At 59.5% G+C, this 15675-nt stretch overlaps 1 protein-coding gene across 1 annotated transcript; it reads right to left on the reverse strand.

Annotated features, from left to right (window-relative positions):
- Positions 1-3477: 3477 nt before the first annotated feature.
- Positions 3478-15026, reverse strand: UPP1 (uridine phosphorylase 1). The gene is made up of 8 exons (XM_081147388.1): positions 14889-15026; positions 12137-12200; positions 8200-8317; positions 6588-6746; positions 6189-6303; positions 4901-5110; positions 4551-4697; positions 3478-3949 (listed from the first exon to the last, which is right to left on the reverse strand). Exons 2-8 carry the CDS (start codon positions 12178-12180, stop codon positions 3810-3812), a joined length of 933 nt encoding a protein of 310 aa, XP_081003514.1. The 5' UTR covers positions 12181-12200; positions 14889-15026; the 3' UTR covers positions 3478-3809.
- Between the last annotated feature and the right edge of the window lie 649 nt (positions 15027-15675).

Below are 15675 nucleotides of genomic sequence, written 5' to 3' on the forward strand. Positions count from 1 at the left end.
AGACGTCCTGTTGAAGCCCAGCCTGCAGGGCTGGAGCGTGGCCGCCCCGGGAACTGATTCCACGGCCGACAAAGGGGAGCCCAGCTGCCAAACCGGCTTGTGAGCACCTGCAGGGGAGGCTGCGGCTGGGCAGGAAACGTGCAGCCAGCAGGCAGGTGTTGGTATAAAGGGATCCTGAGACTGGAGCTCCCTGGGGCTCAGCTCTGACGTGGACGCTGCCCCAGAGGAGAGGGGGCCCCTCCACGTTGACCGTGGTCTCCCCGATGCTCTGCGCAGGGCAGGCGGTCAGAGCCCCAGAGCTCCTGGCCTGTGGGCTAGGACGTCCCGTTCGGGTTCATAAGGGGTCACGGGCTGGCCCGTGTCTGCTCCTGGCTGCCCTCCCACCCCGTCCGCACTCCCCGGGCACTCAGCCCGATCCCCGGACTTCAGGTTGTTTTCCTTCAAGAGGTGGCCAGGAGGAGGGGGATGGAGGGGACTGAAGCCAGAACAGTAAGGCCTGTCCGGCCGGCGAGGCTCAGTGGTTGAGCATCGGACCGTGAACCAGCAGGTCCCTGATTGGATTCTGGGTCGGGGCACGTGCCCGGGTTGTGGGCTCGACCCCCAGTCGGGGGCGAGCAGGAGGCAGCCGATCAATGACTCTCATCATGGATGTTTCTCTCTCCCTCTCCCTTCCTTTCTCTGAAATCAGTAAAAACATTTAAAAAAAAAAAAGGCCTGAGGACCACGGCCCTCCGAGGGCCCCGCCCCGGCCCCACCCAGGTCCAGCCCCCCTCGGATGCGTCCCCACATAACTTGCCTCACTCAGAGCTGAGTCCCTCAGGTGCAGAAACTTGAAGGCAGGTTATGACACACACTCGGCGGGTCCCTCTGGGAGGCTATGCTAATGCCGTTTGAAAGTCATAATGTAATTATTCATTAAGTTCAGGTAAAACGGCCTCGGATTCTGTTTAAAGTCTTTATTAAAATTAGGGGCAATAAGCAATTGGACGCTTTATAGTTAAAAGAACATTCATGACCCGAATGTTTCTTATTTGTCATTTATAAAAGCTGAGAAATAATCTCTTGGGTGATTTAAATACGTTACTTTCTCTGACACCGAAATTCCACCTCGCTAATTTCCATAATTTCTCACAAATCTGAATGAGTCTCTCTTCTCTCTCTAATGGAAAACCATAATTCCAACTCGCAGCTCAAGCGTATTTGCTCAAAAGACAATAAATGGATAGAAACATGTGGTTCCATCTTCTAACGCTGTCTGCTGCCCACGGAGCTGAGAAAATTAAAGGAAACCCCCACAAATCTACTGAGAATGTGGACAGCGGGTGGGTAGGAGGCGGCGAGGACCCGGCTGCCCTTCCCTCTGGGCACTGAGGCGGGCATCCCGCCCTCGGGCCTCCCGTTTTTGTTGAATTGTTTCTCCGGGTGAAAACATAAAATGTAATTTGTTTACTCCAAAGCCAGGGCTCGCGTCTGATGTGGAAGCGAAGGGCAGCAGACCCAAGTGCAACGCCCCACGTTCAGGTGGGCGGCCGGACTCAGGGGTGACCACGTGTTAGAGGACGTTTTCCAGGTCACCTCCCAAGTCATCTTAGAAACCAAACTAAATTCTGAGCTCAGTTGTCACGATAGACGTGCAATTATTTTCCCATCAGAACCACCCCCTTGGCTCAGAGGGTGTTCCCTGCGCTGGGCCCCGTCCAGCCCCTCAAGGTCATCCCTGGGGAGGGGTCACCGACGCAGGGGAGGGTCACCCGACACAGAAGCAGCACCCGCCGGGCGCGTGACGTGCAGTCCCGCCCGTGGCCAGCAGAGGGCGGCGCAGGCCCAGCCGGGAGCCTCAGCATCCCGGGAAACCTGGCCTAGGGGAGGCCCTGGCCCCTACCCCCGGGGTCCCCCCAGGTTCTGCAAGGACGTAGCTGAGGGACCCGGCCCCTCTATGGCTGGTAGCGGCCTCTGCAGCCTAAATGCTGCGTTGCCGGTGCCCTCAGGAAGCAGCGGGGTACCCCAGCAGCCACGCTTGCCAGGGAGGGGTACGAGGCCCTCCCCTCCCACCCCCGGCAGGCCGGGTGATGAGCCCCTCACCCCCTCCCAGGCTGGGGCCTGGCGAGAGCACCCACAGACAGGAGCCTCTGTCCCTGGCACACTGGCCCCAGGGCCCACATGGCGGCCTGGCCAGCTCAGAGATCCAGAGGCCTAAGTGACTCTGGGCCTGAGCTGAGGTTTGAGAGGCAAAAATGCCCCCAGAGGGGCCCGGCGACGACGTCCAGCTGAAGTCGCAAAACTCAGGAATTGGGGGACAGACGGGAGTGCAGGTGAGCAGCCTGCGGACAGAGCAGAGCCCAGGTCCTGCTCCGTGTGCTGGGTTGTAAGCCTCCTCCGGGGGGGCTCTGGTCGGGCCCCTGCCCTCCTGGGCCCTTCCTCCCGGTCAGCCTCCTGCTCGGTGCCTCAGGCCCAGCAAACAGCCACTGGAGGGAGCTGAGGGAAGGACCTCGGGGGACTGACTCCGCAGGACGGCCTCCAGGTCTGAGAAGGGGGTGGGGCTCCTCTCAGCACCCGGGGGTGACCTGATTCTGACCCTCAGTGGCCTTCTGAAGGGGATGAACCGCACCCATAACTCCATGGGGTCCCTACACTGCCCTGCCCTCGGTCACAGCTGCCCGAGCTGAGCACTGCACAGGGTGGGGGTGGGGGCGGGGGGCTCGGTGCACGACCAGGGAACACCCCTCGGGTGCTCACAGCAGGATCCAACACCAGAGGACGGCCCCTTTGCTGTAGGAGACTTCCCAGAGTGGGCCACTCCAGTCCACGGGCGAGGACCCAGCTCCCTCTGGCCGGCCGTGTGGAGAACAGACGGGACTATGGCCGTGTCACTGGGCTGACACAGAAGGTTCCAGAAGCGTGGCTGTGTCTGTGTAACTAGGGAACCGTGTGCACAGCGGTGGGCCCGGGACCAGCCCCCGGTCGGGGGCACCGACCTCCCACAAAGTTGAAGATCTGCGTGAGCTACAGCCGGCCCTCCACAGACACAGTCCCGGCCCCCGGTTACCCTGAACGACGTGGGATTGAGCTGCGTGGACAACTGAGCTGTGATCCATGGAAAAAAATCTGCGCCTGGCCCTGGCCGGGGGCTCGGTTGGTTAGAGCATTGTCCCAACATCCCAAGGTTGTAGGTTCAAAGCCCGGGCAGAGCACATACAGGCAGCAACCGGTAAGTAAGTGGACCAGCAAATGGATGTTTCTCTGTCTCTGTCCCTTCCTCTCACCCTCTAAAAATCAATTTTTAAAAATTCTTTAAAAAATAAAAGAAATGCTCTGCCTCCGAATGGACCACGCAGCTCAAGCCCCTGCCGCTCAGGGTCAGCTGTAACACGCGTGTGCTCGCGGTGCATTCACGCCTCCGTCTCCCGTACCCGCCTCCCGTGTCCGTGGCCGCCTGTCACGGGCGTGTGCAGAGGATCTAAAACTACCCCAGGGGGTAAATTTTCTGCCATTATAATCAGGTTCCTTTCTCAGTGATGTGAAATGTGACAACCATTAGAATTTAAACATCTGAAATTTTTTTCCCCAGAAATATTTCCATTTTCAGAGGAACATCTGTTCAGAAAACCCACATCAGGCTGGTCCAGGCAGACGGGCCCCACTGGAGCTCAACAGGTAAGCTCCGCGGGCTGAGTGCGGGCTCAGCCTCGGAAACGCAGTCCACCGCCGCCTGCCTCGGCTCCCAGCTGTCACCAACGCGCGGGCCACACGGGGACTCGCACGTGGCCTCATCTGCAGCCACGACCACGCTCGTCTCCGGACGCAGGGGCTCAGGCCCCGGCGAGGCGCTTCTTGATGAAGCAGCCGACCAGCCTCTGCGGCCGCTGCTGGTACTCGGCCAGCACCTCGTGGGGGCTGCCAATCTGGTCCCCTTGCAGGCGGTTGAGGAGGGTGACACACACCACGGCAGCTGCAGAGGGAAAAGGCGAGACGAGAGGAGCTGGCCCCTGCCGCCCAGTGACCACGGGCCTGCGGACAGGCAGAGAGCACCGGAGGCCGAGGCCCCTGCTCCCGCCACCCCGCCCTGCCCTCTCCTCCTCCCAGCAGGGCCCCCGGCACATCCTGGGACCTGCTAGGGGCCTGCACGAGCTTGAAGGCAACTGAGGTGACAGGGACGCAGAATCCTGGGTGGCAGAGCGGGCCCTGCAGGGAGGCCAGGAACGTGGGGCAGATAAAGCCTGACTCGAACTGAAATCTGGGAGCCAGGCCCAGCGCAGGGCTGGTGGCAGCCACGCCCGAGTGGAGCTGGTGGCCCTCAGTGACCACCTGGTGGCCCGGGACTCACGGCAGGGACACAGAGACACTGAGAACCCTGCGCTCGGCCACGTGGCAATCACAGGTCTGAGCACGGGGTGGGCAATGCCACCCCATCCAGAGCGGGCCTCGGGGACAGGGTGGGCGGAAGGCAGACGCTGGGGGTGGGGACCCGGGAGGCCCCGGAGGAGGTGCCGAGGTTGGGCCAGCCGGGGGTGCCGGAGAACGGGGGGAGTGACGACCCAGCACCTGCCTACCTGGGAGGCCACAGGCGCTGCACATGGCGGCGAAGACGGACGACTCCATCTCGATGTTGCGGACGCCGGCCTCGTGGGCCGCCCGCAGGTACTCCTGCTTGTCCTGCTCCGTGTAGCAGCACAGAGCCCCGTCCAGGCGGCCTTGCCCTGAGGACACGAGGAGAGGAGCCCGCCTGACGCAGGTGCGCTGGCCCCGGGCACGGGAACGCTGCCGACCCCTGCAGCCCACAGGCCCGGGGCCAGACGCTCCCCCGCAGGCCTGTGTTACAACCGACGTGGAAACGCCGCCGGGACAGGAGGCGGGCACCCACCGCCCCGCCCGCCCCGGCAGGGCGCCAGCCGCCCGTCACCTTCGTAGAAGTCCAGGGTACACATGGTGTTGCCCACCACCGTGGGGAACTCGTTCAGGTCCGCGGCGCACTGCGCCAGCTCCCCCACCAGCCGCGCGTCCAGGTCGGTGCTGCGGGTGACGCGCTTGCCCAGGACCAGCTGCTCGAACTCGGGCCTGAAGCAGGCGTCCACCGCCTGTCGGGTGATGACCACAGAGCCGGGCTCCAGACCTGAGGACAGAAGTGGAGTCGCAGCCGCCGGGCCAGCGGGAGGCCGCGGCCCAGCACGTGCGGGAAACGCCCATCTGCCCACAAAACGCTGACGCCCCAGTGACATCCTAAAGGGAACGGCAAAGGGCCCGTCGCCTCCATCAGATGCGTTTTTCCTGAGAGTAGAAGTGACTGATGCGGACACACGGCAGGGAACACGGACAAGAAAATGCAAAGCAGCCGGAGCGCCTGGACCCCCCAGCCACCTGTCCCCTGGTCGGTTCCATCTTCACCTGTGGGCCACGCGGGGCCGGAGAGCGTTTCACAGATCCCTGACCTGCACCTTTTTCTTACAAAACATTTCAAACAAATACACAAGTGGTCGCGGGTTCGAATCCCGGTCAGGGCACAGGCCCGGGGTGCAGGCTCCTCGGTCCCCAGCAGGGGGCGAGCAGGAGGCGGCTGATCCAGGGCTCTCATCACTGACGTTTCTCTCTCCCCCTCTCCCCTCCTCCCTCTGACATCAATGTTTTTAAAAACCATATTTATTAAAGAGCCACGTCGTGAGCCCCGGGCACCCGGCCCAGCTCCACCCATGGCCAGCTCCAGGCCCGTGTGTCACCCCTCGGGGCTGAGCCATTCTTATCTTAACTCTGCACCCACCCCCCCTGAAGGCTTATTTAAAATTGTATTGATTGATTTTTGGAGACAGAGGAAGGGAGAGAAACGACGATTTGTTGCTCCACTTACGAGGCACCACTGGTCACTCCCTGCACGTGCCCAGCCGGGGCGGGACCCGCAGCCTTGGCGAATGGGGACAGCGCTCTAACCACCCCAGCGCCCGGCCAGGGCTCCTGCAGGTTTTCTCACAAGTGCCTCGGACCCTCCCAGGAAGGGGGGGCAGAGGAAAGGAGAGGCCGAGCGGGGGTAGGAGGACTAAGGGGAAACGGAGCCCGCGGGGGTCCCAGCGTGAGCAGCGTGGGGCCGGGGCCGCTCCGCGGTCTCTGGACCGGTGCCGGGAGGGGCCGGGCCGAGCGACGGCAGGCTCTTCCCACGCCTGCGCCAAGCCTGCCCTCGCCGCGGCCACCCGGGGACTCACCGATGCCGCCGGATGTGCCGATGCGGATGACGGTGACGCCGGAGCAGCGGGCGTGGAACAGCAGCTTGAGGAGCTCGTGCAGCATGATTGCAATCGAGGGGATGCCCATCCCGTGCTGGCGGGAAACCCGCGTTAGCTGGGCACCGCCGTGCCACGGACCCTCCCGCCAGCGGTCAGAGCGCGAGCGTCACATAAACGGACAGCCGGGCCACCTCGGGAGGCGTGAAGGCTGGCAGAGCCGTCCCATTGGGGCCACACGTCTGTGACAAAGCCGCGAGGACCGGGGATGGCAGGGGAGCGGCCGCCGCTGGGCGCCCGGAGCCCACCAGCCCTGCGCACCCGCCGGCTTCTCTCTCTCACGTTCCTCCCCCTCCCCGCTGGTCACGGGCAGGAACTCACACTGACGGACAGCACGGGCCCCACTTTGAACATGGCGTAGCGGTCGGTCCCCGAGCAGATGTTGGGGTAGTCCTCGCCCGGGCGGCCCAGGCCCAGCTCCACGGCCACGTACTGGATGAAGGATTTCATCCTCGAGGGGCTGCCCCCAACACACACGAACTGTGGACAGAGGACGGCGCCCATCAGCGCAGGGGCCCCGGCAGCACACACGCTCCTCCTAGAGCCGCTGGGAATGCCAGGTCCCGGGCCCACCCGGACAGGCCCGTCTGGGGAGCCCTGCTGGTGACAACGCTCACTGGAGTCTGGGAGGACCTGGCGCGTGGAGTCACCGCTCAGGGCAGGGGGCCGGGCAGGACAGAGCCATGGGCCCCCAGACACAGGGGCCCGGGCCTCTCCCCTGGGGGTCAGCTCGGGGTCCCCAGCCTGCGGCCTCCGTCCAGCTCGCGGACAGCAGCTCTGGGGGCGCCGGCTCCTGGCTGTGCAACCCGGGCCCCCAGCCCACCTGCACAACGGGCTTGAACCACCACCTGTCGCCGGCCATGGGACGTCCAATGGCCAACGCGTGGGGGCGCCTGGGGGCCGTGGGGCGCAGGGAGTGGGGGTGCGCAGCTCAGAGAGCCAAACCTTTCATCTGCAGAGCAGTGTGTATAAAAAACTCACTTTCCATTTTGTTCCGCACAAGAAAAGCAAGTAAACACGACAGCTTAAGGGAGCTGGGTGATCAGAGAAGCATTAGTTTCTAAAGATGAGAAAAAAAATTAAGCGTAATAGAACAGGAACTGAGTGCGTGGAGAGCGCTGAAAGGGAAACAAGAGGAGAGGCCGCGGCCCCGGGCCGGAGCTCCGTGTTTCACGGCGAGTCCGCGAAGCAGCCACGTATTCCCGCGTCACTGGTGGGTTCTGTTTTCACTTCTACACATTTGTCCGTTTTTTACCCAGGGGATTAGACATTTTAGAGAACAGACAGGCAGCACGGGGGCTGGGGGCAGAGGCTTGGGGGGCAGAGGGATTGAGCCAAAGAAAGGGGGAAACGGGGGAGAGAGGGGGGCTCATGTACTCAGACACCAGTGTGGTGACTGTGGGGTGCAGGGGGAGGGGGGAGGGGGCAGAGGACACAGTGGGGATAAAAGGTGCTGGGAGAAAATAAAATAATATTTAAAAATAGAAAGAATTAAAAAAGAAAAAAAGCCCTGTGCTAGGATAAGTCAGAGCTGAGAACTTAGGCTCTGTAGGGAAACGGGCCCGAGGCTACGTTCAGCAAGTAAACCGTCAAAGGCGACGGACTGATCAGTGCCAGCGGGCGTGTTACTTCCAAACCACACGCCAGGCCTGTTACCAAGTCTCCGGGCTCCCTGACACTGCTGCTGTCTCCTTCCTTCTCAGTGAAGCATCAGGAAGTTTCAAGATTAAGGAGGGACCAATAGACGGTACCTGTGACAGTTTCCTTTTACTCGTTCGTTCCTGTACTTGAAAGTAGCAATTTGCGAAGCTCTGACAAGCCTATCGCTGCGAGGACGTGCCCCGTCCCCTCGGCCCTCCGGGAGGGGTCTGCTCGGGCCACCGCCCGATGAGGCCGACCAGAGGACAGAGCCCGGGAAAGCCCAGCTTCTCACCTTCACATCCCCAAACATGGCCGGGAGGTCGTGCGTGCGGGTGCTGAGGCTGAAGTGGTACAGGATGTCTTCCTTCATCGCCGCTATGTTTGGGTTGCAAAGCTGGACGAAGCCGTCGCTGTGCCGGGCCGGGAAAGCACAAGGTTAGCAGAGCCCCGGCGGCCCCGGGGTGGCAGCCGGTGTGGTAGTGAGGAGCCTGACGTTAGCGTGTGGCGCGTGGTGGGAAGGACAGGCCCCCACTGCGACAGACACCCCACCGCAGGGCTCCCGCCTCCTGTCTGCTGTCTCCCCCTCCCGCTCCCCACACCCAGGGCCCTGTCTGGAGGGCGGATTGAGCACAACTCCAGGAAACCGAAAAGCACAAGACTGAAAGGCTTAATCACATGACTCAAGTTCACGCAACACATAAACTTGACCTAATTTTCAAAATAATACATTCACCGCGGACAGAAACAGAAGGAAAAACCTGCCAGACGTCAAGTATTTTTGGTTTGCAAGCCATCTGAGCTTTGCCACAACTACTCAGCTCCGCCACCGTCACAGGAAAGGGACCACAGAGAACACGCCAACCACTGTGGTTGCTCCAATAAGACTTTACTCACAAAAGCAGGTGCCCACGTCCAAAGTGTATCTTCGCCTGAGAAATCCCTGAGAACAAACCCTACACGCCTCCTTCCACTTGTGCCTCCCTGACGCCCACAGACAGGTGTGCTCCCCAAAACCCGGAGCCAGGAGCACAGAGGGAGACAGATGTGGACCCCTGGCTACAGCAACCGGGACCTTCTTTCTCTCCCTTCAGAGTCTAACTTCCTGCCCAAAACCCACTGATGACAGAAAGAAAAAAAAACATGCAGGAGAAGGTCTCAGCTGCCTGTGACCTGGAAACCCCACTGCAGGACTTCCCACGGCCGGGCCGCACATTCTCCCCGTGAAAACCATGCCCAGCAGGCCCGTCCGGCACGGAGCTCCACCGCCCCATCTGGGAGACGCTGCTCGTGACTCAGGTCCCTACGGCAGCGGCCTCTCCCTAGGGGTACAAGTGTTTGGAGGTTTGTCCAATATTTTCCTACCAAACAGATGTTCTGGACAGCTACAATGCCAATTTTTATTTCCGTTTATTTATTTTTGCTTCAGGCATGAAAACGGGTTATTTCCCAGGAAAACACGTTCTGTGTAGACTCTTAATAACTGAGACACAAGTCACACCTGCACTGAATACCTGCTCTGCTCCAGTCACTCTGACAACATTTACATAATGAATGTAATCATTTTAATTCTCTCCAGTAACAAGAAGTCCTGGGGGCCATGACCAGCTCTTATTTATTGGTGAATCCCTGCAGGATACAGCAGACACACAAACAGGCCAAGCCATGTGCCCTGCTTCATCCATCTTATCACTGCATCTGCGTCCTATTTTATCCGTCCCCAGTTTATCTTATCCATCATTTTATCTCTCCTGGTTCTGATTTATCTAATATTGTATCTATGTCCTATTCTAATCTATCACTGTATCTGTGTCCACTTCTGTCTTATGTAACATTGTATCTAAGCCCCAGTTCATCTTATGTAACATTGTATCTAAGCCCCAGTCTGTCTTATATAACATTGTATCTAAGCCCCAGTCCGTCTTGTATAACATTGTATTCATGTTCTGTTCTAATCATCACTGTATCCGTCCCTAGTCTATCTCACCTCTCACTCTCCCTGGTCTCCTCCACCATCTTATCTAGTCTCTACCTGGCTTGGGCATCAACAACAGTTCACAACCCCGCTCCCACTCCCATGTCCCCTCCCATTGCCCTAGAAGGGCATCCACATTAACTCACACCTGGGCATTCTCAAAAGGCTGGTATAGAAAAGCTGAGCACAAAATATTAAAGAGAGACAGAAGGACCTTTTTATAAAGGGAACCTGCCAGCTGCCACGGGCAGGTGCTAGACATCAGACGCCTGTGGGCTCATCGTGGTCATCACAGACGGAGCTGCTTGCACCCGGGGCAGAGGCGCTACAAACCTCACTCGGGAAGGGCCCAGAGCCACGCTCCTCTGTCCCACCCCCTGCCTGGTCCTGAGCAGGTTCCCTGGGGCCCCAGATTCAGGGTGTATTTCTCCCTCCTGGGGCAGGGAGGCCACTTTCAAGAGACTGAATCACTAGGACCATCCCTGTTGATCTCTAGGCCAAGCGGACATTCTGACTCCACGCCACTGCCACAGCATCCTACGCTCCTTAGTGACAACTGTTGATGTGCCCGTGGTCCTGTGAGGAGGCCTCAGGGTTCTGTGCACCCAGAGCTCCAACAGCAGGACCCACTGCCAGCCTCCGGAACTGATACAACAGGCTGTGACTGCAACAACGTGGTCACACATTGCAACACAGAAACCCTTCCCTTTCTCTCTGATTCTAGGAAGAAGAGACGGCAACAGGGTGTGACTGACAACCAGCAATGATTTTAAAATAGATGAAGTGGACTCGGACCACAATGGACTGGATGTGCTCACACCTATAACCTAAAGGATTTAAAACAAGTCAAGGACACCTTACTTGGAAAACCAGGTCTCCAGCCCACACACAGTCAAGTAATTTCATTCTGCTCTGTGCCATCAGTTCTTTCAATTAACAAATATGACTGAGCCCCCACTTCGTAAAAAAAGAAAAAAAAAAGTGAGGCACAAATAAATGAAAACTGGCTTCTGATTCCAGCTGATCAGCAGGGAGGGCAAAGCACTCCCCACTCCTGACTCCCATGCATACTGGCCGCTGGGTTTGAGCAGCTGGGGACCAGGGAGAGGAGGGAGGGGCTGGGGGGCTCAGGGAGCCTGGGCTGAGTCTAACAATTAAGAAACACACACAAGGCCTCGTAAGACAGAAGGCATTCGACTTTGTGGTGGAGATGATGTCACTAATATCTGGGACCTAATAATTCATTTAATGCTCAGAAGCTGAGTTCTAGGAGGACCCCCATTTCAAAGGTTTGCAGTCTCATCTTTAGTAAGAGGTGGCACTCAGAGGTCCTGAGCAGGTGGCCATAAAACTACTGAGGGAGGGTAAACAATTACTGAGCGAGGGAAGGGGTGAGTCACACAAGTGGCACTTGAGCCCAGCACCCCCCCCCACAACTTTGTTTCAACCACTCCCCTCCCCCAGCCCCAGGGTTCTCAACCTAAGAGGGGCTCAGAAATCGGGGACAGGGCATCTTGGTTGACTGAAAGCAGCAGGGATTCTATCAATTCAATAAGAAAGTCATCTCTGCATGTAACGTCCACAAGGCCACCTGACACAGGAAAAACCTTTGGGGGGGGGGGGTGCGTGTGGAATTACAACCTGGACATGTGACCCGCAGGTGAGAGCCTCCAGAGGGGCCTCGAGTCACAGAGGAGTCCTGAGAATCCTGGAAGAGGGGGCTCCCAGAGGCCCTAGGTCACAGGTCACCAGGACCAGGAGGCCACTGCAGCAGGGTGAGATCTCCCGGGTCACCCCGGGTTACCCCACAGAGGTGGGGGCAGTGGGTATCCAGGAAACTAGAAAACTCAGTGGATTTGATGTCCACCTAGGAATCGGGATTAGGACAAGAAATTCATGCTTTTCCAGCAAATAAACATAAAAGAGGTGCCAGGAGAATCACGAAAAACTGCGAAGAAACCAGGAAAGTATTTAAGGTTCAGGACCAAGGGAGAGCTGGGGAGAAGAGGGGCTGAGTTTCAGCAGAGAGTCCGGGTGTCCGATAAAGCCCAGGGGAGGAGGGTCTGAGCTCTGAGCACCTGGCCCCCAAGAACACGCCTCCCGAGGGCTGAGCCCAAACCAGACCAGACCAGACCAGAGGGGGCCGGGCCTCCACCCCAGGGCTGAGCCCGCCCCCAGCCCGTCGGAGCATCAGGGGCTCACACAGTCCACTCTCACGAGGAAACCCCGGCCAGGAACACGGCCCGCGGAGCCTCACCTGTGTCTCTCATGCTCCTCAGCGCTGGCCCCTGGGACGGCCATTCTCTCAGCTGCAGAGGACCCTGGGGAGCAACACAGAGCAGTGAGAAACGGTAAACTGAGGCAGGGGAACAGCTGCAGGAATCAGCACAGCCCTGGCTGGTGCTGCTCAGGAGTTAGAGCATCAGCCTGTGCACCAGAGGGTCGAGGGTTCAATTCCCGGTCAAGGGCATGTGCCTGGGTTGCAGGTTCCATCCCCGGCCGGGTCGGAGCTCATGTGAGAGGCAACCAATCAATATTTCTCCATCTCTCCCCCTCCTTTCCACTCTTAAAAAAAAAAAAAAAAAGGAAAAAATATATATATGAAAGAGTTTATTGGAGGCAAACTAAGGATGATTTCTGGGAAGTGAAATCTCAACTGACTGAGAAAATGCTTGAGAAGAGCAGTTTTGCAGCTCACTTTGTGCACTAAGACCCACAGTTAGGAATTTCTGTGTTCACTCCACCCCATGGGGTTACTTTGGTCTCTGAGTTTGTAAGGCCGCCACGCTGGCCTCCCCTGAGCTCATCGGGTTTAGCCTGTGGCCCCTTTTCCATCCACAGTATGTAAATGTCGATAATGTTTTAAATGAACATATTTCATATTTCAACAGTGTGTGTGTGAGAAAGAGAAAGAGGAGGGGGGTGAGGTTCACCTTCACGGAGCAGAAGCTGGAAGTTTCACTTTCTGTCACTTTTTTTTTGTTTTTACAATAAACTTTTACAATGAGTATCGTGAACGGAAAGGGGCCCCATGCTGACCCGACAAGCTCAGGGGAGGCCTGCGAGGCAGCCTTGCAAACTCAGAGACCTAAAGCAGCCACACAGGATTGGTGTCCAACTAAAAGCAGTTCAGGGCAGGTAGTCACATCCTAGGCTGGCCTTTTTCCTTCACAAAGGTTAACTTTCAAGCTAAGCCCGTGCGTGGTCTTTTGCATCTGAGAGGACACAGCTGATTGACATACTTTTGCAAAACAGAGTCATTTCCGCTTTTAATGGGCCCTCAAGGCTTAGAGTGGAAACCACAAGCCCCTCATTATCACTGTTGTCCTGTTAATTGCTGACTCTGAATATCCTGCACCCACCTAAGTAAAAGAAGTGTGTCTATCACTGTATTTTCATCCAAACCCAGAGGTTCCCCCCACCCTCCCGGCCCCGACCCCCAGCTTTGCTCCCTCCGGTTCCCGTCACCTGTCAGCAATGGCTTTCTCGTAACCCACTCCCGTCTCCTCTTGATTGTAACCTATAAAACAAAGTGCGAAACTGCCATTCCCCAAGGAGCATCCCCTCAATCCGTGAGATTCTGTTTCACATGTGTCGACAGTTTGGCTCAAATAAACTCAGAAAAATTCGTCACAGGTTTGAATGTTTCTTACGTTAACAATATTAATTTTACAGTCAGTAAAGACAAAAAAAAAAAGTCCACTTGGACAAAAAGCAATGTAAAGAAAAGTTAATGTATCCTTTTAAACTGAAATGCGCTAAACGTAAGGGAACCAAGACTATAACTTGTGTCCAATAAACCTGGGCCGGATGAAAGCCCGGAGCAGTGGCTACTCCCGCAGGAAGGGAAAGGGGTCCAACTGGGCCCCAGAGGACGGGAGATCCCCTGGGGTTAACTGAGAAGAGCTGGGCCCAGTGCTGAAGGACCTGGAAAGCGAAAGCGAGACCTCTGGGGGGACGGCCAGGGCACAGAAACCCAGACAATTCAAGGAAATCGCAAGTACTTCTAAAGCGGAGCTCACAGCCAGTGGATGGAACCAAAGGTCTCCTTAGCCCAGGTGCCAGGAAGGGAGTTAAGGAGCCAAAGAGCACCAGACGGACAGGGCGGGCGGGCGGGGTGGGTGTGTGAGGACTTTTAAGAACAACACAGCGGGGGGAGTGCCCAGGGAAAGGTCGGGGTCACCTGGACTCCGCCACTGCCTGCGGAAACACCGGCACTCGCCTGTAGCTTCGGACAGGACTTCTCTGGAACTCGCCCTGGAGGGGCAGGGCCTGGCCGGGGGCCCAAGACAGACCAGTGGGAGGCAGCCCGAGTCCGGCCGGAGGTGACCATGAGTCACCTGGCCAAACCCTGACCTGGGAGGGAGAGATCTGGGGACAGCCAGTGAGGCTCTCCCAGGCCCAAGGCCAGCCTGCCGCACAGGGTTGTAAAAGGATCGTAAAAGGACCCACCCCCCATGCCGGTTACATTTGTGTCATAAAATTTATGACAAGTTTCTCTTTTGAGCTGTCAGTGTGTTACATTGTGACACTGTTCACTGTGGGTTCGGCACACACTGGAGCCCATGAGAGCCCTGCAGGGTTGCTAACAACCATGGTCCCAAATGGAACTATGCTCCCCGCACCCCCTTCCCGCGGGGGTTTGGAAAGCGCCGGGGTGGGGGGTGGGGTCTCTTTGTGGGAGCCCAACCTGCCGGCTCGGTCCCCACCAGGGGGAACCCGGCCGGGGGCCCACACCCCGCTGAGCTCCAGGAGAGGCCGCTGTGTGCGGAGCCGAGGAAGCCCACCCTCCCCGCGCGCCCCGCGCGCCCCGCGCACCCCGCGCACCCCGCGCACCCCGCGCACCCCGCGCACCCCGCTCCCGGCGTCCCTCCCGCGCGCCCTCTGACTTCTGCGACCCGCTCCCGGCACATCCTTCCAGCAAACGGCCGAGGGCGGCGCGAGCTCGAGTCACCTCGCCGGAGGGTCCGTGGCCCCCGAAAGCGGGACCCCAGCCCAGGGCCACTCACCGCGCAGGAGCCGCTGCACCCGCCGCGCCGCCCGCGCCGAGCACCTTCCGGAGGCGGAGGAACCGGTGAGTCTCGGGGCCGCGCTGGGCAGGAGCTGCGCCGGGACTGGTCGCGGGAGGTAACCGCGGGCTCCGGGAATTGCGGGTCTGAGTCTACGGCCGGCGCGCCCCGCCCCCCGGCCGCGCCCCGCCGCCCCGCCCTCTCCACCCGCCTCTGTTTCCTCCCGGGGGCGGGCGCGGTGGGGATGACTCGGGGACGCCCTGAGTCACTGCGCCGCCCGCCGAGCCTGTCGCCCGCTGTTCGCCTCCGCCTCTGGCGGCGGGGACACCTCGGGGGAGACTGACAGCCCGCGGCCAGGGGCCTGGAGGCGCCGCGCCCCGACGCGCGACGGGGGCTGCGCGGGGAGAGAGCGCCGGAGGGGAAGACGGTGGAGCCGGCCCGAGGGCGGGGCCTCGCCCGCCGCGTTCGGCTGAGCGCCCGGCCTCGGTGTCCCGTTTGGGGCGCGCTTCTGAGACCTGCGGGCCGGGAGTCCCCGGGGGAAGCCCGGAGCCGCGGGCGCCGAGAGAGGAAGTGACTCATCCGCTCGGTCACCGCCGAGGCCTCCCGACGGCGCGCTGACCCTGCAGCCGGGCACGTACCCGCTGGGGGCGCGCTGACCCTGCAGCCGGGCACGTGCCCGCCGGGGGCGCGCTAAACCCCTGTGCGCGGCGCGTACCCGCTGGGGGCGCGCTGACCCTGCAGCCGGGCACGTGCCCGCCGGGGGCGCGCTAAACCCCTGTGCGCGGCA

Source organism: Miniopterus schreibersii (assembly GCF_964146895.1).
Source record: "Miniopterus schreibersii genome assembly, chromosome: 9".
NCBI classification, from domain to species: domain Eukaryota; kingdom Metazoa; phylum Chordata; class Mammalia; order Chiroptera; family Miniopteridae; genus Miniopterus; species Miniopterus schreibersii.

What these genes read in the sequence shown, in the direction of transcription:
- UPP1 (XM_081147388.1), bottom strand. Translation starts at nt 12,180, where the DNA reads ATGGCCGTCCCAGGGGCCAGCGCTGAGGAGCATGAGAGACACAG. An exon ending in CGGCACATCCGGCGGCATCG is followed by an intron (nt 5,111 to 6,188) that starts GTGAGTCCCCGG and finishes TTCTGTCCTCAG; the next exon opens with GTCTGGAGCCCGGCTCTGTG. An exon ending in TACCCTGGACTTCTACGAAG is followed by an intron (nt 4,698 to 4,900) that starts GTGACGGGCGGC and finishes TCGTGTCCTCAG; the next exon opens with GGCAAGGCCGCCTGGACGGG.